The following is a 24,141-nucleotide window of genomic DNA, read 5'->3' as shown; positions in this document are numbered from 1 at the left end:
GAGAATTTTTTCACTCTCCCTGAAAAGCACTTTGAATAAGAATTATTAAAATGAAGAATAATATTAACTGGAATTTAAATAAAACCTTGAAACAATAATACATTAAAAAATAAAATGAAGAATAATAATTGACAAATAATAATTGACGAAAAATTGAATATTTTTAGTGACTTTTACTTTCTCTGCCCCAGACCCAACACCCTGATAGCGCAGGGGAAAGAGATGTTTTGAAACATAACGGCCCCCGAGTAGATCTTCTCTGAGTACTACCTAAGTATACTTAATTCAGTCTAAAATGCCATTAATTATAAAATACACTATTTTCACATCGCAAGAAAGGAAAAGTAATGGCAAGTAAACTGTCATGTGTACTTATTGTAAATCATGTCTGATTTCAGAGCTGTTTAAAATGTACATCTTAGAATTAATGATAGACCATATTGTCCTCCATTCCCGGCCCTGTTAGGCTTCAGAATCTGTGGAATGTTTCATATTTTGGGGGGGATTTCTAGTCTACCTTTTATTGCCTTTCATGTCGCTGAACTGTTTCAGTTCGCAATAATGGCGCCTCAGATAAACATCATTGGCCACCGTGCTGCCACTATGCAAAACTCATGTCACAGAACTGTTAACGCACCAGCCTATGAGAGTGAAAGAGACCCATCTGGGAAGGATCTGAGAGGAAACCCCCAAACAGTGCATGGTGTAAGGGAAATGCAGTATGGTGGGAATGAATAGGAAAGAAAGTCTCTCTCTAGAATAAATCTGCTTGACTGCAAGGTGCTTTGGAACACGTAGAGATCTTTCAAATCCTGCTGAAAGACCCGCGAAGCTATGTAGGAACATAGTATTCGGCGTCTTCAGTACTTTAGATAGGCTCTTCTGCTCTATTTATTGTTGGCCAGTGAAGGCCTCTATGGACTAACATTTCATTTCAAGTTAGTGTGTGTAGTACTTAGTCAGACTGTGTTAGAGGGAGAGAGGAGAGTGGTTAACTGCGTTCAGACTGGAAACTCTTGTTGGAAGGCATTTGGTTATTTTGCAGTGGAACTGCTGGATGAAGTGGAACAAGTTGCGATGGGAGAAAAGGCATCTTCTGTCAGGTATGGTGGAATAATTTGAATAATTTTCTTAATTATGATTTTACTCAAATGCATACATTAGGGTAGAAAGGCTTACCTCTAATTCATTAGCTATGCAATTTCTCAAATGGTCTGAGATAATAGAAGGGAGAAGAAATAGATGGATATTTTCTTCCATCTTTAGATGATATCTTCAAATCAGTGTAAAAGCAGTGGATGAGTGGGTCCTCTATGAAATGGAGGTCCAGCTTCTTTACCATTGATGTGTGGCAAAATCTGTGTGAGCATCAGCAATAAAGAACAATTTCATCTGAGTGTTGTTTTTTGTAAGCATAGTCTAAATACAGAAAGAACCAGGATGGATGAAGGTGAAGACTTGAACATATGTGAGTCTCTTTCTCCTGCCTCTGAGCTGCCAACCACCTCTCTGCTGAGTGACCTCAAGTTCAGCCCATCAGGTGAGCACTGGGGCTCTGACTTGTCTAGAGTCTCTATTGTGGTCCACAACTCTTTGGAGTTGGCACAACTCTGAGTTAAGGTTCTATATGTGCAGTCTCTGCCCTCACTGAGCTCCAGTGCAAGAAACAGACACTAAATAAGATAAAGGAGTATCACATACAGCATGCTAGCACCAAATGCTAAGGGGAAAAAAATGGAAGTGAAGTGTGTGAAGAGGGTGGTTTTACAATGTTAGGGTGTTCAGGACAGGCCTCACAAAAATGGTGACATTTGAGCCAAAGCCTACAGGAGATGAGGGCTTGAGCTGTGTGGATATGTGGGGGAAATGTTCTTTAGGCAGATAAAAGAATTAATATAAAGGCCCTGAGATAGGAACATGCCAGGATCTTGAAGGAACAGCTAGATCAGTGTGATCAGTGTAGTTGGAACAAAGAGAAGAGGTAGGTGGAGATGAAATGACATAGGCATATCATGGAGGCCATTGTAGATGTCCAATACTAGACTGTTTGTTTACTGTTTCTTTTGGGATTTTTAAGACTGTTTCTGCTTACTGTTGATTTATGATATATTTTAAAATCTGGTAGTGTTAGTTCTCCAACTTTGTTCTTTTTCAGAGTTCTTTTGGTTATTCTTTGTTCTTTGCATTTCCCTATGAATTTTAGAATCAGATCTCCAATTTCTGAAAAAAAATCCACTTATATTTTTACAGGGATTGCAATGAATTGATAGATCGGTTTGGTAAATGTTGGCATCTTAACAATATTGAGTATTCTAATCTGTTAATGCAGTATATCCCTCTATGAGATCTTTAATTTTTCTTTTTTTTTTTTAAGATTTTATTTATTTATTTGTCAGAGAGAGTGAGCGTAGGCAGACAGAGTGACAGGCAGAGGGAGAAGCAGGCTCCCTGCTGAGCAAGGAGCCCGATGTGGGACTCGATCCCAGGACGCCGGGACCATGACCCAAGCTGAAGGCAGCCACCCAACCAAATGAGCCACCCAGGCGTCCCAAGATCTTTAATTTCTCAACAGTGTTTTGCAGTTCTTGGTGTATAAGTCTTGTACATATTTTGCTGTGTTTATCCCTAAGTATTTCATATTTTATACTGTTATCAATGGTATTTTTTTTAAGATTTTATTTATTTGACAGATAGAGATCCCAAGTACACAAAGAGGCAGGCAGAGAGAGAGGAGGAAGCAGGCTCCCTGCTGAGCAGAGAGCCCGATGTGGGACTCAATCCCAGGACTCTGAGATCATGACTGAACTGAAGGCAGAGGCTTAACCCACTGAGCCACTCAGGTGCCCCTCTTATCAATGGCATTTTAAAAAATACTTCTACTTCCGGGCGCCTGGGTGGCTCAGTGGGTTAAGCCGCTGCCTTCGGCTCAGGTCATGATCTCAGGGTCCTGGGATCGAGTCCCACATCGGGCTCTCTGCTCAGCAGCGAGCCTGCTTCCCTCTCTCTCTGCCTGCCTCTCTGTCTACTTGTGATCTCTCTCTGTCAAATAAATAAATAAAATCTTTAAAAAAAAAAAATACTTCTACTTCCTATTGGATAGTTTTGAGCAGAAGGGTAACATTAACTGACTTCTGTTTTAACAAAGTTACTCTAGATACTGTATGGATACTGAGAGAAGGAGAAAGGTAAAAGCATGAACCTATTAGGCTATTGAAATAATTTTAAGGTGAGCTGATACGGTGGCTTGGACCATAGTGGTAGCAGTACAGTTGGTAAAAAGTGATGGACTTCTGAACGTATGTTGGGGTGTAGCCAGCCCAGTCTACTGGTGTATTAGATGTGCATATGAAAGAGGAGAACCAGGGCACCTGGGTGGCTCAGTGGGTTAAAGCCTCTGCCTTCGGCTTAGGTCATGATCCCAGAGTCTTGGGATTGATTACCTGCATCAGGTTCTCCGCTCAGCGTGGAGCCTGCTTCCCCCTCTCTCTCTGCCTTCCTCTCTGCCTACTTGTGATTTCTGTCTATCAAATAAATAAACAAAATCTTAAAAAAAAAAAAAAGAAAAAAGAAAGAGGAGAATCATGGTGATTTCAGGGGTTTGGGTGTGAGTAACCTGAAGTATGGAGTGCTATTCAGCTGGCATGGGAACAGTTCTGAGTGGAACACATTTTGGGAAGATGATTAAGACTTTAGGTCCTCCGAAGTTCAAATGTCAGCCTAGAGAGGAGGAGAAAGGTCTGAGATGGCGATACAAATGTAAGAGTTAGCTGTTAGAGTTTTACAGCCTTGAGACTAGATGAGATTACCAGGAGAGTGAGTATAGGTAAAGAAAAAGAGGTACGGGGACTGTGTCCTATGCCTTGCCTAAGTTTTAGAGGTTGGAGATGAAGAGAAACTATATGTTATGCTATACCTCTAATCTTTTAAATTACATGATTTAAAACCATAATTAAGGACCCAGAGAATTCCACAAATGTAGACTATGGCCCATCTCCAGGACTGATTTATTTACCTATTTATTTTAAGATTTCATTTATTTATTTGACAGAGAGAGAGAGAGAGAGAGAGAGAGTGCACAAGCAGGGGGAGTAGCAGGCAGAGGGAGAGGGAAAAGCAGGGCTCCTGACTGAGGAGGGAGTTGATTTGGGACTCGATCCCAGGACCCCAGGATCATGATCTGAGCCGAAGGCAGACACTTAACCAACTGAGCCACCCAGGCACCCCGGACTGATTTGTTTTAAACTATTATTTTTTATTATGAACATCCTTTGAAAAGTAAATGTCTTGAAATATTTATGAGGAGGGAAACATTATTGGATTTTCACAGGAAATGATTAAATAGTTTAATTCATAAGATTATCATTGGTAGGACTTTTATTCATTCTCATTTGAGAAACAGGATGCTGGAGTGTTCACTGTGTGCTGGGCTGACACAGGTGACAGTGAAATAACACTAGACCTTTGAGTTGCAATAGCAGAGAAATTTATGAGGATGGCTAAAATGAGTGGGAGAGCTATTCTATTGCCAAAGAAGACAAATATGTCTATTACCATCATTCTCCTGCAGAGGAAGAAGAGGTAACATACACAGTCATTGATCAGTTCCAGCAGAAGTTTGGTGCTGCAGTAAGTATTGTCCTTGATCATTCCAAGTATTGTCTGCATATACGTATCATGTTTATATCTCATAAATTTCTCTCTTATTATAAGACCATTACTGCTTTCCTTAATAAATTCCCAATAAAATACCCGAGGACCTGATAAATGTCAGGTATTATTCTGAAGTCTAGGATAAAATAATAGTAAAGACAAAGTTTTTTTTTTTAAAGATTTTGTTTGCTTATTTGACAGAGAGAGAAATCACAAGGAGGCAGAGAGGCAGGCAGAGAGAAGGGGAAGCCGGCTCCCTGATGAGCAGAGAGCCCAACACAGGGCTCGATCCCAGGACCCTGAGATCATGACCTGAGCTGAAGGCAGAGGCTTAACCCACTGAGCCACCCAGGAAGTTCTAACCACCAGTGTAAACAATTCCCCCCTCCCAAGATTTATTTATTTATTTAAGTAATCACTACACCCAGTGTGGGGTATGAATTCACAACCCCAAGATCAAGAATTGCATGCTCTTCTGACTGAGCCAGCCAGGCACCTGAAGGGGTTTACATTTTATTGCAAGAAAATAATCAAACAGTTGTCTATCAACTGACAATAAGAGCTACGAAGAAAAATAAATTGTGATTTTAAAAGTAAAGTAACAAGGAGTTCCTATTTTATGTAGTGTGGACAGAGAAAACCTCTGTGAAGAAGTAACATTGGAATAGCCACCTGAAAGTAGTAATAGAACTAACCATATAGATATTCAGCTAAGGAAATTTTGAAAAGCGTGAATAACAAGTGCAAAGGCCCTGAGACTGAAGCACACTTAACTTGTATGGAGGAACAGCAAGGAGGCAGGACTACAGTGAAGAATGATAGGAAATGGAAGTGGTCAGGAGGCAGATCAGGTAGCTTTTTTTGGACATTATAAAGAGTTTGAGTTTAACCTGAGTAGGTTGGAAAGCCAATGGCAGTTTTAGAGGAGAGTCAGAAATTTTTTTACTTATATTTTTAGAAGTCCATTCTACATGCTGTGTTTAGGCAATTTCTCTACAGTCATTTGTGAATTTCAGATGTGACAGTAACTCTTCAGCCTAGCATACAGTTCACAGATGGACTTCATGGGACTCATTAAGCTTCCTGTAGATACGAGTTTATGCTTGTGTATGCACAGGTGCATTTCTTTAAGGGAGAGTTAGCTGTCCACAGATTCTTTTTTCTCTAACCACTTAAGTGAGATATAGTCCATATAACATTAAATTCACCAATTTAAAATGTAAGGTTCACTGGATTTTAGATTATTCACAGAATTGTACTTCCATCACAATCAATTTTTCTTTCCTTTTTTTCAAAAGATTTTAAAAAATTTATTTGACAGAGATCACAAGTAGGCAGAGAGGTAGAAGCAGGCTCCCCGCAGAGCAGAGAGCCCGATGTGGGGCTTGATCCCAGGACTCTGGGATCATGACCTGAGCCGAAGGCAGAGGCTTTAATCCACTGAGCCACCCAGGCACCCCTGGATATACCATAATTCATTTATCCTTTCACCTTTTGTGTTCTTTCTACTTTTTGGCTTTTATGAATGCTGCTATGAACATTCGTGTACAAGTTTTTGTTATCACATGTGTTTTCATTTCTCTGGGATAGATACTTAGAAGTGGAATTGCTGGGTCATATAATAACTCTATGTTTCACATTTTGAGAATTGGCCATTGTTTTCCATAGCTGCTACTCCATTTTACATCCCCACCAGCAAGATATGAGGATTCTGATTTCTCCATATTCTAACACTTGTTGTCATCTGTCATTTTAATTATAGCCATCTTCTTAGTGTGAAGTGGTATCTCATTGTGGTTTTGATTTACATTTCCCTGATGGCTAATAATATTGAGCATTTTTCATGTGTTGTTGGATGTTTATGTATCTTCTTTGAAGAAATATCTATTCCTTTGCCCATTTTTGAGTAGGCTTTACTCCCAGTGTGGGCCTTAAACTCACAACCCTGAGATAAAGAGTCACGTGCTTTACCAACTGAGCCAGGCAGGTGCTTCTTCTTTGCCTACCTCACCCCCCCCACAACATGAAGCTTGAACTCATGACCCTGAGATCAAGACCTGACGTGAGATCAAGAGTCAAACACTTGATCAGGTGAGCCACCCAGATGCTCCCTTTGTCCATTTTTAAAAAAAGATTTTATTTATTTATTTTACAGACAGAGATCATAAGTAGGCAGAGCAGTAGGCAGAGAGAGAGGAGGAAGCAGGCTCCCCGTGAGAAAAGAGCCTGATGTGGGACTCGATCCCAGGACCATGACCTGAGCCGAAGGCAGACGCTTAACGACTGAGCCACCCAGGCGCCCTCCCTTTGTCCATTTTTTAATTGTGTTATAAGAATTCTTTATATCAAAAGATTCTTGAAAGGATCCAATGACAACAGCAAAAAATGAGATAAGAAACTGGAAATTTGAAGAGGTAGTTGGAAATTCTTGTCAACAAAGAAATGCAGGTTTTGTTCCCAGTTCCACAGCCTTCTTTTTTTTTTTTTTTAAAGATTTTATTTATTTATTTGGCAGAGAGAGAGGTCACAAGTAGGCAGAGAGGCAGGCAGAGAGAGAGGAGGAAGCAGGCTCCCTGCAGAGCAGAGAGCCCGATGCGGGGCTCGATCCCAGGACCCTGAGATCACGACCTGAGCCGAAGGCAGCGGCTCAATCCACTGAGCCACCCAGGCGCCCCCCACAGCCTTCTTGCTGTTGGTTGAGGGTGGAACTGAAATTCAGTCCCCTTTTTTCATCATTGATGGAAAATACTCAATGTAGAAACCTTCTGTGCTCACTAAAGGAAAATATCGGGCTAGTGAAAGTTATCATGCCCTTCTTTCTTGAGTTATTTACCTACCTGTAAAATGGAGAGAATCTTGTATTGTGTAGATATTTTAACAGATTATGGGTTAAGGGTTTTAGAATTGTATAATGTTTTGAAATAGGATAAGATTATAGATAATCAAAGGGTCAGCATGTGTTCCTGGAATAGCACTATATCAGTTTTGAGTAACTTAATGAGTTTAAGGGACCTGTTGAGTTCTTGTTTCTCTCATTCTAAACAGTATATACTGAGACTCAGCCACTACATGAGTTCCCTTCAGGTACAATAAATTGCTCTGTGTTAGGGCACTGTTGCTTACGTGAGGAATCTGGTCATAAAGATAGAAATCTTTTGTTGTAGCATTAGTAGTAACACAAGGTATCTGAGTTTTCAACTCTTATCAGCATTTAGGATATGAATGATTTATTTTCCACTTGTGTTATAACTTTACAAAGACTGAAAAGAAATTCGAAATACTCAGGGGCACCTGGGTGGCTCAGTAGGTTAAGCCTCTGCCTTCGGCTCAGGTCATGATCTCAGGTCCTGGGATCAAGCCCTGCATCAGGCTCTCTGCTCAGCAGGGAGCCTGCTTCTCCCTCTCTGCCTCCTTGTGATCTCTGTCTGTCAAATAAATAAAATCTTTAAAAAACAAGCAAACAAACAAAAGAGAAATTAGAAATATTCAGTGTGCTCTGTGTGTGTGTGTGTGTGTGTGTGTGTGTGTGTGTGTGTGTGAAAAAGAGAAGCTGACTTGTGTTTTGGATTAGTCAAGTCTACCCACTTTGTTAATTGCTAGCCTTTTACTTGTGCCATCCATGATGTCATAATCGCAACATTTATTCTCTGGAGATCTTCTTCCTTTTTCTCACCAGATGCTCCACATCAAGAAGCAGAGTGTCCTGAGTGTGGCAGCAGAAGGTGCTAATGTGTGTCGTCATGGGAAACTATGTTGGCTTCAGGTCAAAGATATTTTCAACTTTTTATTTTGAAATAATTGTAGATTCACTGGCAAATTGATTTTAATTGTCTTCTTTATGTCGCCTCAATGTCACTACACTATAACCTGTTTGGATTTTTTTTTCACTTTTCTAGTATTGAGTTTATTCCTTTCAAAAGGAAAGAGCTTTTGCCTCTTCATGGGTTCACTTTTATAATTATCACTGCTGTGTCACAGGCTCTGCTTGAGGTCTTCTTTCCCAGCTCTTTTCTCCCACCTTAGAAATAAGAAGAATTTCAGGGGCAGCCAGCTAGCTCAGTCAGTGGAGTGTGCCATTCTAGATCTCGGGGTTGTGGTTCAAGTCCCATGTTGGATGTAGAGTTTACTTAAAATCTTTAATTTAATTTGTCCAAATAAACTCTATACCCAGTATGGGGCTTGAACTCACAACCCCGAGATCAAGAGTTGCATGCTCTACTGACTGCCCGGCACCCCCAAATTAAAATCTTAATATATGAAGTTTTTTAAAAAAAGATTTTAGTTATTCATTTGACAGAGCGAGTGAGAGAGAGAGAGAAAGCACAAGCGGGAGAACAGCAGGCAGAAGCAGAGGGAGAAACAGCCTCCCTGCTGAGCAGAGAACCCAATGTGCAGCTGAATAACAGGATCCTGGGATCATGACCTGAGCCTAAGGCAGATGCTTAACCAACTGAGCCTCCCAGGCACACTGAAGATTTTTTTGTGTGTGTGCAGATTTTTTTTTTAGAAGATTTTATTTATTGACACAGAGAGAGAGAGAGAGAGAGAGATCACAAGTAGGCAGAGAGGTGAGAAGGGGAAGCGGGCTCCTGCTGAGCAGAGAGCCTGATGCAGCTCTCAATCCCAGGACCCTGAGATCATGACTGAGCCACCCATGCCCCCTGTGTGCAGAATATTTATCTTTCCTTCTGGTTGGTAGCCTTCCGCAACAGGATTCTTCCACATCATATGCATTTTCCTAGGCCTGGGAGATGTCACTTGAAGGTCCCCATTGTGTCAAAAGTTTGTAGTGAGCCTCGAATAGCTGTAGGTTGGACAGCCACCTTCGGATCAAACTCGGCAACATTAGTTTTTAAAAGAATTTTTAAAAAATATTTATTTATTTATTTGAGAGAGAGAGAACGTGAGAGAGAGCGTGAGAGGGGAGAAGGTCAGAGGGAGAAGCAGACTCCCTGTGGAGCTGGGAGCCTGATGCAGAACTTGATTCCAGGACTCCAGGATCATGACCTGAGCTGAAGGCAGTTGCCCAATCAGTGAGCCACCCAGGCACCCAACAGCAGCATCAGTTTTTAAAGAAGGCCAAAGGAGGCAGGCTGAATCCCCAACCAATGTCTTCTATTCTTTGAGTCAGGACCTATCTCCATCTGTTGAGAGAATATATTTTGTTAGGATTGGCAGTCTGCCCACTTCTCAGGGGTACATCAAGGAATCTACCCTAAATAATTCAAAATATGAAAAAAAATATGTGAGAACCTAGTGATCTTAGCATCATTTTCTAGTGAAAAATCAGAAACAATTTAAGTAGGTAACAGTAGGAGACATTACTGTAGATTTGATAGATCTTATGCAGCTGTCAAATATTGATGACTAGTTCAACGTAGAAAAAAGGGTTTTTTTGCAAAGTTATGAGTGGAAGAAAGCAGGATATAGATTGGGATGCATACTACCAGAGCCATATACATTGTTCGCGTATGAAAAATGGAAGGGAGCATGTATGGCATGCATTGGCTCACTGAAGAAATGTCTGAGCTATCCATGGGCTTGGTTCTGCTCTAGGTGATGCATGTACAGTGGTGAATCTGGCATAATCTCTCCTCTCACAGAGTTTGCAGTCTAGTAGAGAATTATTTTTCAAAAATTTCTAATGTGTCTATTAAAAAGAGCAAGGAATGACTGTTTTAGGTGTCCTGTTCTTGCAAACAACACAAAAGTTCTGAGAAACGAGTGTCAGGTCTGGCAATTGCAGCTATATCAACACTTGCTCCTGAAATGACAAAGATGACATCACACTGCCCTGTCGCTGGCTCTCTAAACCTGTTAGGATCTCCCTTTGCCTTCATTCCCTGACTCAGTAGATGATCCAGCCATAATACTACCTTGGTGAATTTTATGATCAGAAACAGTCTAAAATCCTTATGACTGTATAAAATTGAACTAAAAAATGGTGTCTCACATCTTATCATTTGTGCCAGTTTATTTGTTGCCTATATAAAACTGCTAGAAAGAGGCTCCTGGGTGGCTCAGTCAGTTAGCGACTGCCTTCGGTTCATGTCATGATCCCAGGGTCCTGGGATTGAGCCTCGAGTTGGGCTCCCTGCTCCACAGGGGAGTCTGCTTCTCCCTCTCCCCGTGTTCATGCTCTCTTTTTCTCTTTTGGATAAACAAACAAACAAACAAACAAAAAACTGCCAGAGAGCAAGGATCTTCTCTTATGAGTAAGTTTATGTGACACCTAAAGCAACTATGCATATCATGAGACTCAGAGAAATAGCATGTTGTGTTGCTAACAACAAAATGCTCTTCGTTCCTCTTAAACCTATAGTCCTTGGAGTATTAAGATATCATGGGTAAGCTGTAAAACATTAAATTGGGTAGTGTAAAAAGCAAAAGACTAAATCTACCAGCTTGTCTCTTTTTGCCCTTTTGAAAAATCATAGCGAGGGGCACATGGGTGGCTCAATTGATTAAATGTTTGACTCTTGATTTCAGCTCAGGTCATGATCTTGGTTGGGGTGGTGGGATTGAGCCCTGTGTCAGGCTCTGTACTTGGCATGGAGTCTGCTTGAGATTCTCTCTCTCCCTCTCCCCCTCCTTCTGCTCATGCTCTTTCTCTCTCTCTCAAGATCACAAATGATAGTTTCTTTGCTTTACTTAAGATCAATTTGAACTTGTTTTCCCTGAATCACTGAATGCCTGTTGTTTTCTTTAAAAGTGAGGATGTGAAATATTTTATCACATATCTTTCTTGACTGCAGATCCCCTTCCTTAGTTCCTTTTTACCCTATAATACATGTGTCTGGATGGTCTATTGCAGGTGGCCACAAATAGCCGAGTTTACTTATTTGACATTTTCCTTCTGGGAAGTCGTGCTTTCAACAATGGACTTCAGATGGTATTAGAAGACAAGAGAATTTTGAAGGTGAGTGTGTAAGCTGATTTCCCCGATAGTAAGATTAGCCACCAGGTTGTAATTACTCTGTCTTCTGATTCTTTAGGTTATCCACGATTGTCGTTGGCTTTCTGATTGCCTCTCTCATCAGTATGGAATTTTGCTGAATAATGTCTTTGACACACAGGTACAAGCAGGGAAACCATGATTCAGTCCAGGGTATATAGCTCTTATAGAAAAAAAGCCCCCTTTGGTGAGTGATTAAGCCTTTCTGTGTGTGTGTACGCCTTATTCCTGCATTCTTCTTCATGTAAGATGTCTGTGCAATAGGTGACAACATTTGGTGAACTATAAAAGCACTAGAGAAAAGTTATTTAAGGGCCGCCTGGGTGGCTCAGGTCATGATCTCAGGGTCCTGGGATCAAGACTTACTCGGGCTCTCTGCTCAGTGGGGAGCCTGCTTCCCCCTCTCTCTCTGCCTGTCTCTCTACCTACTTATGATCTTTCTCTATATATGTATCTCTCTCTGTCAGATAAATAAAATCTTAAAAAAAAAAGATGTTACTTAAAAGTATTTTGGGCATGGCTAGTTGGCTCAGCTGGTTGAGCATTTGGCTCTTGATGTCAGCTCCAATCATGATCTTGGGGTCCTGGGATGGAGCCCTATGTCACCGGGGAGTCTGCTTATCTCTCTCCCTCTGCCCCTCCTTCCCTTTCATGCTATCGCTCTCTCAAATAAATAAAACAAGTATTGAAGAATTTTTCTCTAATTTTGCTCTAGAATTTTTCAAATAAGAAGCAAGCTCTGGGTGGTGCCTGGGTGGCTCAGTCTTTAAAAGTCTGCCTTCAGCCTGGGTCATGATCCCAGGGTCCTGGGATGGAGCCCCACATTGGGCTCCCTGCTCAGTGGGGAGCCTGCTTCTCCCTCTCCTGTTCTCCCTGCTTGTGTTTCCTCTCTCACTATCTCTCTCTCTGTCAAATAAAATCTTAAAAAAAAAAAGGGCAGCAAGCTCCGGGGTACCTGACTGGCTTAAACAGCAGAGCATGCAACTCTTGATCTTGCAATCATGAGTTCAAGCCCCATATTGGGTATAAAGATTACTTAAAAAATAAATAAAGTCTTAAGAAGAAGAAGCAGCAGCAGCAGCATTAGCAGCAGCAGCAGCAGCAGCAGCAACAGCAGCAGCAAGCTCCATACTGTATGGCATTCAGAAACGTGAACAATTTGGCAGATCATTCAGAAGTCTGACATGGGACACTTAGCGTGAGGTAACAGTCACATCTGTGCCTTTAGCTCATATGTACCAGTTAAGGCTAATAGCTAGTTAGCATCTAGCTCAGAGATGCAGATTGTCTTAGATATGCCCCAAAAGCCTATTCTGGGCCAAAATAGTCTGATTATCTATGGTTCTTCTCTGCCCTAAAGAATCCTTGAGCAATGAGAAGTACTTAGAGTATACTAACTTGCTCTTAGAGCTGATGTGAGTTTCTGGTATGGCTATGAGAATAGTAAAACCAGTAGCTTTCATTATGTCTCCTTTATGTTCTTCTAGTTTTCTGGGTTTATGCCAGTCAAAGGGGACAAGTTGAATATGTAAGTCTTTAGATAGACTTTGGAGAGGGGTTAAAATAATGAATTAGCTAGTTATTTCTTATTATTTTTAAGTAATTATTTTTGAGCAAAAATTCTGAAAAGCTCAACTTTGTTATTAAATATGGTTCAAATTTGCTCTTATATATCTTCCCATAATGAACTTTATGCCACTTCTCTTTTGACATGTTCCTTGGGCCTTCTTTCAGGATATTTCTCTATATAGAGATTATTTCTAGCTTACTCCAAAATGTCAGACAATTGCTTATTGTTCCCGAGACCATTAGGCTTCTTGATTAGACCCCATATGAACACGTTAGCACATCTTCCCGTAATTTACTTTTCAGTTTTGCATAGTACAAGAAACAGAAAGTCAGAATTTTTCCAATTTTTTCCCTTTAACACAGTATATTCGCTTCCTTTTGCTGTTGTAACAAATCACCACATATTTAGTAGCTTAAGATAACATAAATTTACTCTCTTACAGTTCTGGAGGTCAGCTCTCTGCAATCATTCTCACTGCGCTAACACGAAGGTATCAGCAGGGCTCCTTTCTTGTGGAGGCCGTCAGGGAAGTCTGTTTCTCTGCCTTTTCAGCTGTCACTGTATTCTTTGGCTTGTGGCTCCTGCCATCTTCAAAATGCGCCACTGCTTGCAGTCACAAACTGGTAGTCACTTGGTGGGCTGGACCAAGAAAGCACACATGAACCCAGTGACATTTGGCTCTGGCCAGCAACTAGAGGGAGATACATAGCTGTATAAGTATATAGAATTCTATTTTATTTTAGTTGAGTTTTGGCAAAACAGTGAAATGAGAAAAGCGTTTTAAATTTCTGCTGAGTGCTTACAAGCCTGTTGGTCTTTGCTCAGTGGTGGTGGAGTAGGGGTGGCAGGTTAAGAAGGAGCGGTTATTGATGGCGAAAGGAAGCAAGAAGTTGGGAGAACTTTGAGCTTTGTGTGGAAGTGAGGAAAGCTGGCACAAACGTTTTCTAGAGTACCGACTTTGTTACTGAAACTTTTATTGATCCCAGTAAGAGAGGATTGCCCACTGATTGCCCTGAAGCTGAAGTGTGACCACACATTTGTTTTTTAATAATACTATGATATTAGCACAGAGAAGTGTGAGTAGATATGCAAGAAAGCAAGTAAGAGAAAAATTGTTTTCATATTTAGAGAATGACATAATTTTCTTTTTTTTTTTTTCTGGGAGAGAATCCCCTTTAAAAAACCTCTCTAAGTTTTAGAAAAGATATTCAGTTGATTCTGAATTGTTTGTTTTCACATAAAGAATTTGTTCTTCTGTTTGTTAGAAAAAAAAACAAAAATGCTTCCAATGCCCCATCACCTCCAGTGACTTGTAGCCAAATCTTCCTGTGCCTCCCTCTTGTTTAGGGACATTTAGGATCCACCCAGATAATTCAAGATAATCTTTCTATCTTGAGTCTTAATCACTCCTGCAAAGTCCAGTTTGCCATATAAAGTAACATTGACAGGTTTCAGGGCTTAGGATGTGGATATCTCTGTGGACCACTATTTAGCCTACCACACAATTTTTAAAAAATTAAAAATAATTTTTTTAATTTTTAATTTTTAAATTAACATATAATGTATTATTAGCCCCAGGGGAAAAGGTCTGTGAATCGCCAGGTTTACACACTTCACAGCACATACCTTCCCCAATGTCCATAACCCCACCACCTTCTCCCTACCCCCCCTCCCCTGGCAACCCTCAGTTTGTTTTGTGAGATTAAGAGTCTCTTATGGTTTGTCTCCCTCCCGATCCCATCTTGTTTCATTTATTCTTTTTGTACCCCCCAAACCCCACACATTGCCTCTCAACTTCGTCATATCAGGGAGATCATATGATAATTATCTTTCTCTGATTGATTTATTTTGCTAAGCGTAATACCCTCTAGTTCCATCCACATTGTCACAAATGGCAAGATTTCATTTCTTTTGATGGCTGCATAGTATTCCATTGTGTATATATATCATATCTTCTTTATCCATTCATCTGTTGATGGACATCTAGGTTCTTTCCATAGTTTGGCTATTGTGGACTTTGTTGCTATAAACATTCGGGTACATGTGCCCCTTCGGTCACTACATTTGTATCTTTAGGGTAAATAATCAGTAGTGCAATTGCTGGGTCGTAGGGTAGCTCTATTTTCAACTTTTTGAGGAACCTCCATGCTGTTTTCCAAAGTGGTTGCACCAGCTTGCATTCCCACCAACAGTGTAGGAGGGTTCCCCTTTCTCCGCATCCTCCCAGCATCTGTCATTTCCTGACTTGTTAATTTTAGCCATTCTGACTGGTGTGAGGTAGTATCTCATTGTGGTTTTGATTTGTATTTCCCTAAGGCCGAGTAATGTACCACACAATTTTTTAAAGATTTATGTATTAGAGAGAGAGAGAGAGAGCGAGCACATATGCAAGCATTGGGGAGGGGCAGAGGGAGAAAGAGAAGCAGACTCCCCACAGAGCAGGAAGCTGGATGTCGGGCTGATCCCAAGATGTTGAGATCATGACCTGACCTGAAGGCAGATGCTTAACCAATTGAGCCACCCAGGTGCCCCGAGATCTTATTATTTTTGAGTCATCTCTTCACCCAATGTGGGGCTCAAACTCACAACCCTGAGATTAAGAGTTGCATGCTCTACCAACTAAGCCAGCCTGGTGCCCCTCCAATTCTTTTTTTTCCCTCCCAATTCTTTTTTTTTTTTTTTAAGATTTTATTTATTTATTTGACAGATAGAGATCACAAGTAGGGAGAGAGGCAGGCAGAGAGAGAGAGAGGAGGAAGCAGGCTCCCTGCCAAGCAGAGAGCTCGACACGGGGCTCGATCCCAGGACCCTGGGATCATGACCTGAGCGAAAGGCAGAGGCTTTAACCCACTGAGCCACCCAGGCGCCCCTTCCCTCCCAATTCTTAATTGTATTAGCTTTCCTTGCCAAAACTTTGCCAGAGTTGCTGATAAGTAATACAAACAATTCTCAAATTTATCTTCCTTTCCCCATTGCCTAAAGGTACTAAGGAGTAATAGATAATCATAAGGCAGGCAAACAAAAGGAGTGGAAAAGAAGGTGGATGATGATACTTTAAAGTTGGGTGATCCTTTTTTTTTTCTTTCCTAATTTTTCAGAATTAATTGACGGAACAATTTTTCTGATAGCATTTTCTGTCGTGTGGGTCCTTAGGGAGATTGGTATTTAAAGACATTTTTCTAAATATATTTCCGCCATGAGATAACTGTCTACATAATCTACAGACAGGTTTTTGTTTTGTTTTGTATTTTTATGCCACAGGTAGCAGATGTCCTTCAATTTTCCATGGAAACAGGTGGCTTTCTTCCAAACTGCATCAGTTCTTTACAGGAGAGTTTAATCAGACACCTTAAAGTAGCCCCTAAATATCTCTCCTTTCTGGAAGAAAGACAGAAATTGATTCAGGTGAGTACTGAAGCATGTCCCATATGACATTAATTTTCCCAAGGGTTTTGTGAGTGGGATCATCAGTATATTGCATAGACAAATGGCAGCAGCCGTGTAAGCATATGAGTATTGCCAAAATTTTAGCTGTTTCAAATGGGAAGTTTGTGATTTCAAGTGGAAAAAAGCCAGGATTCAGATTTGTTGGTTATCAGAAAGTACTCTGAAATAAATTTATAGTCCTCCAGGGAAGGTTTTTGTTGGGAATGTTGTTTAAGATGTGATGGAACCAAAACCATCTCAATTATTTCTTTCAAAGTAGGATAAATTTTCCTTAGCTCCTACTAGCCTCACCTGCACACTTAGATCATGACCATGTTGTTTGTAGTTTTGGTCCTATAATTAAGTCTACTCTCTTCAGTTTTGAATGAGAAGCCCTGATCGATTGATTGATGGATTGATCTTTCTCTTTCTCTCCCACACTCCCTCCCTGTCACCCCATGTTTTCCCTCTACATAGACACACTTAATATATACATACATAAGGGAGTGTGTTTGTCTGTATTTTCAGAAATACACTGTCATTGAAGAAAATAACGGTAATAGTGTTTTAAGTTAAGTGACCCTTAGATTAATAGGTATCTTTAAAGTTTTGCTTATTATTCAGAGAAAATTGTTTGGGTATCTCTAGGAAAATCCAGAAGTGTGGTTCACACGACCTCTTTCACCCTCCTTACTGAAAATTTTGGCCCTGGAAGCTACCTACCTACTACCCCTTCGTCTGGTACTCCTGGATGAGATGATGTCTGACCTAACCACCCTTGTGGATGGGTACCTGAACACTTACCGAGAAGGGTCTGCAGACCGCCTGGGAGGCACAGAGGTAGGCGTGGCAATCCAAGACTGTGTTTTTAGCACTTCCATTCCTGCCCCAGTGCTCATGAAGGGCACAGTGATACCCCCTCTTCACAGTTTTGGGAAAGCACAAGGCTGACTTGGTCATAAACATTTTTTTTTAAAGATTTATTTATTTATTTATTTATTTATTTATTTGACAGAAATCACAAGTAGGCAGAGAGGCAGACAGAGAGAGAGGGGGAAACAGTTTCCCTGCTGAGCACAGATCCCGATACGGGGCTTGATCCTAGGACCCTGAGACCATGACCTGAGCTGAAGGCAGAGGCTTAACCCACTGAGCCACCCAGGCACTCCAGTCATAAACCTTTGAAGGAACTATAGCTTGGGTTTCATTCATCTCCTTGAGTACGTCTTCGCAGTATTAAGTTATACTCTGTCAAAGAATGGACAAATTTAAGATTTCATTACCAATTTGTAAGAAGCCAGCACAATGTAACAGAACTATAGACTTGGAGTTGGCAAACTATTGCTCTAAGGTGACATCTGGCCCACAGCCTGCTTTTGTGCCTCTCACAAGGTCAGAATGAAGGCTTTTTATGGTTTTAATGGTAGGCAACAGAGATCATTTGTGGCTGAAATAGTTACCGTTTGGCCCCTTACATAAAAAGGTTGCCGTCTGGGGGCACCTGGCTGACTCAGTCAGTGGAGCATGTGACTCTTGGTCTTAGGGTCATGAGTTTGAGCCCCATGTTGGGTGTAGAGATTGCTTAAAGGTAAAGGTGTTTAAAAAACAAAACAAAAAAAAGTTGCGTCTGCTGCTATTGCTGCTATTAGCCATTCTTACTTAGGAACACCGAAGCAAAATCCTAAACAAAATAATAACATTTTTGATATGATCTCTGCTTTGATGTATTATACTTCTCTTTTAATGTGTTGCCGATTTCTGCTTGCAAACATCATACAGTGTTAGGAAATTCTCCATTTTTCTAGAACAAAGAAAGTCTTATGATTATTTCGTATATGCTGAATAGAATGTAACCTTTCTGTATTTTGCTCTCACTGTTTAGCAAAAAAAGAGCAACATAAAAATCCTTGTATACCCTGTTCAGTTGGAGAATTTAAATATCTTTCATTTATCATTGTAAAACCAAGGAGTTTTATAACTTTTTGTAATTTGTTTTCATTTTTTAAGGCTGAAAAAATATGGTAATATTCTATATACATTACTGATTAAAGTTGGAATACAGGATAAAACATATCTTAAGGAAGAAGTCTACATAATGTTTGATTTGTAACACTGAAAGCATTCCCATTAGTATCATGAAAATACAAAAATTGGGGCACCTGGGTGGCTCAGTGGGTTAAAGCTTCTACCTTCAGCTCCGGTCATGATCTCAGGATCTTGGGATCAAGCCCGGCATCGGGCTCTCTGCTCCAGGGAGCCTGCTTCCCCCTCTCTCTCTCTGCCTGCCTCTCTGCCTACTTGTGATCTCTGTCTGTCAAATAAATAAAATTTTTAAAAAATACAAAAATTGTGACTACCGCCACCATCTTAACATTTTTTGAAGCTATTCGCCAATGAAAAAAAATTTTTTTTAAGATTTTATTTATATGTCAGAGGGAAGAGCACAAGCACGGCAATCTGAAGGCAGGGGAGAAGCAGGCTCCCTGCTGGGTGAGGAGTCTGATACAGGACTCATCCCGGGACCCTGGGATCATGACCTGAGGCCAAGTCAGCCAATTAACTAACTGAGCCACCCAGACGTCCTACAAATGAAATTTGAAGAAAAAAAAAAGACAAACTATAAAAAATGAATAGGAGGAATCAAAATTATGACTTGCCAATGATACAAATGAAAATGTAGAAAATCAGTGGGAAAAGATTACTACAAACAAAAGAACAGTTTAGTAAAATGGGTGCAAATATAACATGACAATTGATAGTTTTTTTTGCATCTGTATACACAGCAAAAAATAAATAATGGGAGAAACACCCATTTATAATTGTAACAAAAAGACAGATTACCTAGAAATAAATCTTATAAGAAATGTGAAATATAAAGGAAACATAAAAATATCACTGAATGGCATAAAAGCAGACTTAAATGAATGGGGACGCTAAGCATTTTTAGCTATCAATTACTCTTTTTTTTTTTTTTTTAAGATTTTATTTATTTGACAGAGATCACAAGTAGGCAGAGAGGCAGGCAGAGAGAGAGAGAGAGGAAGGGAAGCAGGCTCCCCGCTGAGCAGAGAGTCCGACATGGGGCTCGATCCCAGGACCCTGGGATCATGACCCGAGCCGAAGGCAGCCGCCCGACCCACCGAGCCACCCAGGTGCCCCAAGCTATCAATTACTCTTAAATTAACTTCTGAATTTGCCTCTATTCCAAGAGAAATACTACCACCCGCATTGTTTTGGCAAATTGTGAGTATAGTGTTTATAAAGATAAATAAATATAAATAAGACTAGTCCTGTCAGATATTAAGTCTTATAAGTCTACATTAAATAGAAATCATTTTAGGGCACCTAGATGTCTCAGTTGTTAGAGCATGGCTTTCTTGATCTCAGGGTTGTAAATTTGAGGCCTGTGTTGGGTGCTGAGATTAGTTAAAAAAACAGCAACAACAACATATTGTGACTGGTACATGTGTAGGCAGATCAATGGAACATAGTAGAGAACCCAGCAAAAGATCCAATATCTATCTGCCGGTATTGGGGCACCTGGGTGGCTCAGTCAGTTTAGCATGTGCCTCCAGCTCAGGTCATGATCCAGGGGTCCTGATATCAAGCCTTGGGCTTGCTGCTCAGCAGGGAGTCTGCTTCTCCCTCTTCCTCTGTCCACCGTTCTCCCTGCTTGTGCTCTCACCAGTTCTCTCTCTCAAATAAATGAGTAAGATCTTTAAAAGAAAATTTCTGCCAGTATCGTTGGGATAAAGGTAGAATTTCCAATTAATGAGAAAAAGATAATCAATAAAAGGCTTTAGGTAATTGACTAACTATTGTATGGGAAGAGAGTCAAAGTTGGATTACCAAAATAAATTCCTTGGATCGAGTATTTATGTAAACAATAGGATTATAAAATTATTAGAAAAAACAATTAAAAGAAAATTATTTCAAAGTAAGGAATGTTTTTCTTCCTGCCTCCCAAGTTCATTGAAGGATAATTGACAAAATTAATTGTGTATATAAAGCATACATTGTGATGATTTGATATACATATACATTGTGAAATGATTATCAAGACTAAGATAATTAATGTATCCATCATCTCATATAGTTAACTCTGTGTGGTAAAAATGCTAAAGATCTGCTCTTAGCAATTTTCAAGTGTATAAAATACCACGTTATTATAGTAAACGTGCAGTGCATTAGATCCTCAGAATTTATTTATGTGTTTACAGTTTTTTTTCCTTGTAGTTGAAAATTTGTACCCTTTGACCTCCATTTCCCCCTATTCTCCTCCCCCCAGCTGCTGGCAACCTCCATCCTATACTGTTTCTATGAAATTAGCTTTTTTTTTTTTTTTAAGATTTCACATATAAGTGATACTGTACAATATTTGTCTTTCTCTTTCTGGTTTATTTCACTTACTATAATGCCCTTTAAGCGCATCCATGTCACAAATGGCAGCATTTTCTTCCTTTTTAATGGCTAAATAATACTCCATTGTGTGTGTGTGTATCTCACATCTTTTTTATCCATTCATCCATTTATGTAAACAAGTAATTTCCATATCTTAGCTATTGTGAGTAATGCTACAGTGTAGAGAGAGTGCAGATATCTCTTAAAGATAGTGATTTCACTTCCTTTAGTACATACACCCAGACATGGAATTGCTCGACTGCATGGTAGTTCTATTTTTATTTTTTTTTTAAGATTTTATGTATCTGACAGACAGAGATCACAAGTAGGCAGAGAGGCAGGCAGAGAGAGGAAGAAGCACGCTCCCTGTTGAGCAGAAAGCCCCATGCAGGGCTCAATCCCAGGACCCTGGGATCATGACCCAAGCCGAAGGCAGAGGCTTTAACCCACTGAAGCACCCAGGCGCCCCGACAAGTATTTTAGTTTAAAAAAATCAAGGTGCAGGGATGCCAGGGTGGCTCAGTTGGTTAAGCCACTGCCTTCAGCTTGGGTCATGATCCCAGGATCCTGGGATCGAGTCCCGCATTGGGAATCCTTGCTCAGCGGGGAGCCAGCTTCTCTCTCTGCCTCTGTGGGCCATTTTGCCTGCTTATGCTCACACTCTCTCTCTCTTTCTCTCTGACTAAACTTTTTTTTTAAATGATTTTATTTATTTATTTGACAGAGATCTCAAGTAGGCAGAGAGGCAGGCAGAGAGAGAGGAGGAAGCAGGCTCCCTGCTGAGCAGAGAGCCTGATGCGGGGCTCGATCCCAAGACCCTGGGATCATGACCTGAGCCGAAGGCAGAGGCTTTAACCCACTGAGGCACCCAGACACTCCTCTCTGACTAAATAAATAAATAAATAAAAACCTTTAAAAAATTCTCTTTAAAAAAAATCAAAATGCAGAAGAATATATAATACTATGATACCATTTTTGTAAAATAATTTTTAGGAAGATTATCAAAATAAAAGTTTGGGGGAAACTAAAATTGAAAAATGGTGCAATTAAGAAATGAAAATGAAGTGAAAAAAATGAAAATGAATGCATTTAGTAACAGATATATATACACAAACATAATCACAGATGCATAGACTATAGCTTTGGGAGGCTATGTGAGAAACTGCTTTCTAGAAGATGCACTTGCTAAGGGGACTGGGAACAGGTTGGGAAGGACACTTATTTTTCATCATTAATCTTTACACATGCACAACACACACACACGAAATGGGTTCAAAATATTTAACTTAATCAGAAATAGTACTACCATAGTTGAATACGCTAGAGGGAGCTGGAAGAACACATTTGAATTGATCCTCACTTGCCAAATACTGTTAAGTATAGCTGAAGTGATTTTAAGGACCATATTCAGAAGTTTAGTTAGAATGGACTTATTTTCCTGTTCTTTTCTTAGCCTGCATGTATGGAGCTTCCAGAAGAACTGCTTCAACTCAAGGACTTCCAGAAGCAGCGCAGAGAGAGAGCTGCAAGAGAATATAGGGTGAATGCACAGGGACTCCTAATAAGGACAGGGCTATGTCCAAAGAAATCAGTGACAGAGACAGTGGGGAAAGAGGGGCAAGGGGGGGTTTCGTTGCTTTGTAAGAACTCTACGCCAGATGAAACTCCAGGTTTTACATCTCATCAGGGTGGAAATTTGCTGAAAGAAAAATCTAAAAATAAACAAACTCTGACAGAAGCTCAACATCAACCTCCCATGAAGGATGAAACCAATGAGGATGGTGTCAACAAACTCATTTGCCCTGAGCCAGAGGGGCTAGAGGGCCAGGGGAGAATAATTCAAAAAGAACACGGTAAGATACCCAAACAGGAATTTCAGACAAGTTTATCTTTGAAAGAGGAGATAGAACAGTTACTGATGCTGGAAAACAAGGAAGACCTAAAATGCGCAAAACAAGATGTTGCAGTGTCTCCTTCCCTTCCTCAGGAAACCGGAGTGTCTCCAAGTGACACCTTTCATCCTTTTAGAAAAGCTGCGCTTCCCACGCTTCCTCCCTGTCCACCCTTGGAGAAAACTGATTCTTGGATAAATCTCTCTCCAAATTTATCTTAGAGATGTGCAGTTTATTCTTGAGACCGTGAAGGTGGCTCATTTCCTGTGCCAGAAGGACTTTCCCCAGTGCTTAAGTTGTTCATGTTGTAAATTTAGGATTGCCTCAGTCACAGAGGAGGGAAGACTTCAGCGAAAATGATATCCTCTTGCTTACTCCTTCATGCCTAGAATTTGGTTAGGAGGGAATGAATAAGTTAAATAATGGAAGAAGTAAATGTTTTGATTATGTCACTATGCAGAAATGTTCCCAGTGTTTCAGAGTGAATGATTTCTCATAATTTGAAGAGGGGAAAATCTTAGGCTTAATACCTGGAAGAATCTTTACTCTTAAACTTTTTTTTTTTTTTAAATGTAAGCCCTATGAACAAAGTGTGGCTTGAACTCACAACCCCAAGTTTAAGAGTTGTATGCTCTACCAACTGAGCCAGCCTGACGCCCCTACTTTTAAACTTCTGTTGTATTTTTTGGTTTGAAGGGGGGTGGTAAAAGTTGTATCAATAAGTTTAAAAAAATTGGTACCTTATAACTTCACCAGTACATTTTTCTTTTTTAAAATACTAACTCTAACTTGTCAATTATACCTCAAAAAAGCTAAAAAAAATACTGACTTTAGTTTTGAATTTTTAATGTTTTTTCCGTCTTATATCATAGATAAACACAAATTAATGTTACTAAGGAATCAGTATTCCAGTTTTAATTTCTTTTGATTCCTTTACTTTTAGAAAGTTTTGTCTATCTTCGTAACAAAGCAGGGACTTGTTTTGAGTACATCTGTTATGTAAACTTGAAGTTTGAGTCCCTCTATTTTCCTGGAGTTTGTATACTTTCTTTTGTTATTTTGTTTAAAAATGAAAAAAAAAATTTTTTTTGTAGGCTCCACACACAGTGTGGGGCTTGTATTTACAACCCTAAAGTTGAGTTGCCTTCTCTAGTGACTGAGCCAGCCAGGTGCCCCAGTTTGGTATTCTTTCTTTGGGTGAAAGGAAGGTGGCTTGTACTGAAACCTTTTTATATTGAGTACTTGCA

The 24,141-nt window shown here is 40.1% G+C and overlaps 1 protein-coding gene across 2 annotated transcripts in view; it reads left to right on the top strand.

The window, feature by feature from the left end:
* EXD1 (exonuclease 3'-5' domain containing 1) overlaps positions 1-23,490 on the top strand; it is a 32,027-nt gene extending 8,537 nt beyond the window's left edge. For both annotated transcript variants that reach the window (XM_046009587.1, XM_046009586.1), the window contains 9 exons: positions 1,046-1,103; positions 1,419-1,540; positions 4,568-4,626; positions 8,327-8,413; positions 11,465-11,569; positions 11,646-11,726; positions 16,437-16,580; positions 17,250-17,441; positions 22,456-23,490. In XM_046009587.1, coding sequence (XP_045865543.1) covers positions 1,046-1,103; positions 1,419-1,540; positions 4,568-4,626; positions 8,327-8,413; positions 11,465-11,569; positions 11,646-11,726; positions 16,437-16,580; positions 17,250-17,441; positions 22,456-23,115 — 1,508 coding nt within the window. In that variant the 3' untranslated portion in view covers positions 23,116-23,490. The remainder of the gene's footprint in view (positions 1-1,045; positions 1,104-1,418; positions 1,541-4,567; positions 4,627-8,326; positions 8,414-11,464; positions 11,570-11,645; positions 11,727-16,436; positions 16,581-17,249; positions 17,442-22,455) is intronic.
* Positions 23,491-24,141: the final 651 nt, after the last annotated feature.

The sequence above is a fragment of the Meles meles genome, chromosome 6 (assembly GCF_922984935.1).
Source record: "Meles meles chromosome 6, mMelMel3.1 paternal haplotype, whole genome shotgun sequence".
Taxonomy (NCBI): domain Eukaryota; kingdom Metazoa; phylum Chordata; class Mammalia; order Carnivora; family Mustelidae; genus Meles; species Meles meles.
The sequence above is the reverse complement of the archived record's forward strand: the minus strand, read 5'-3'. Positions and strand labels throughout refer to the sequence as shown.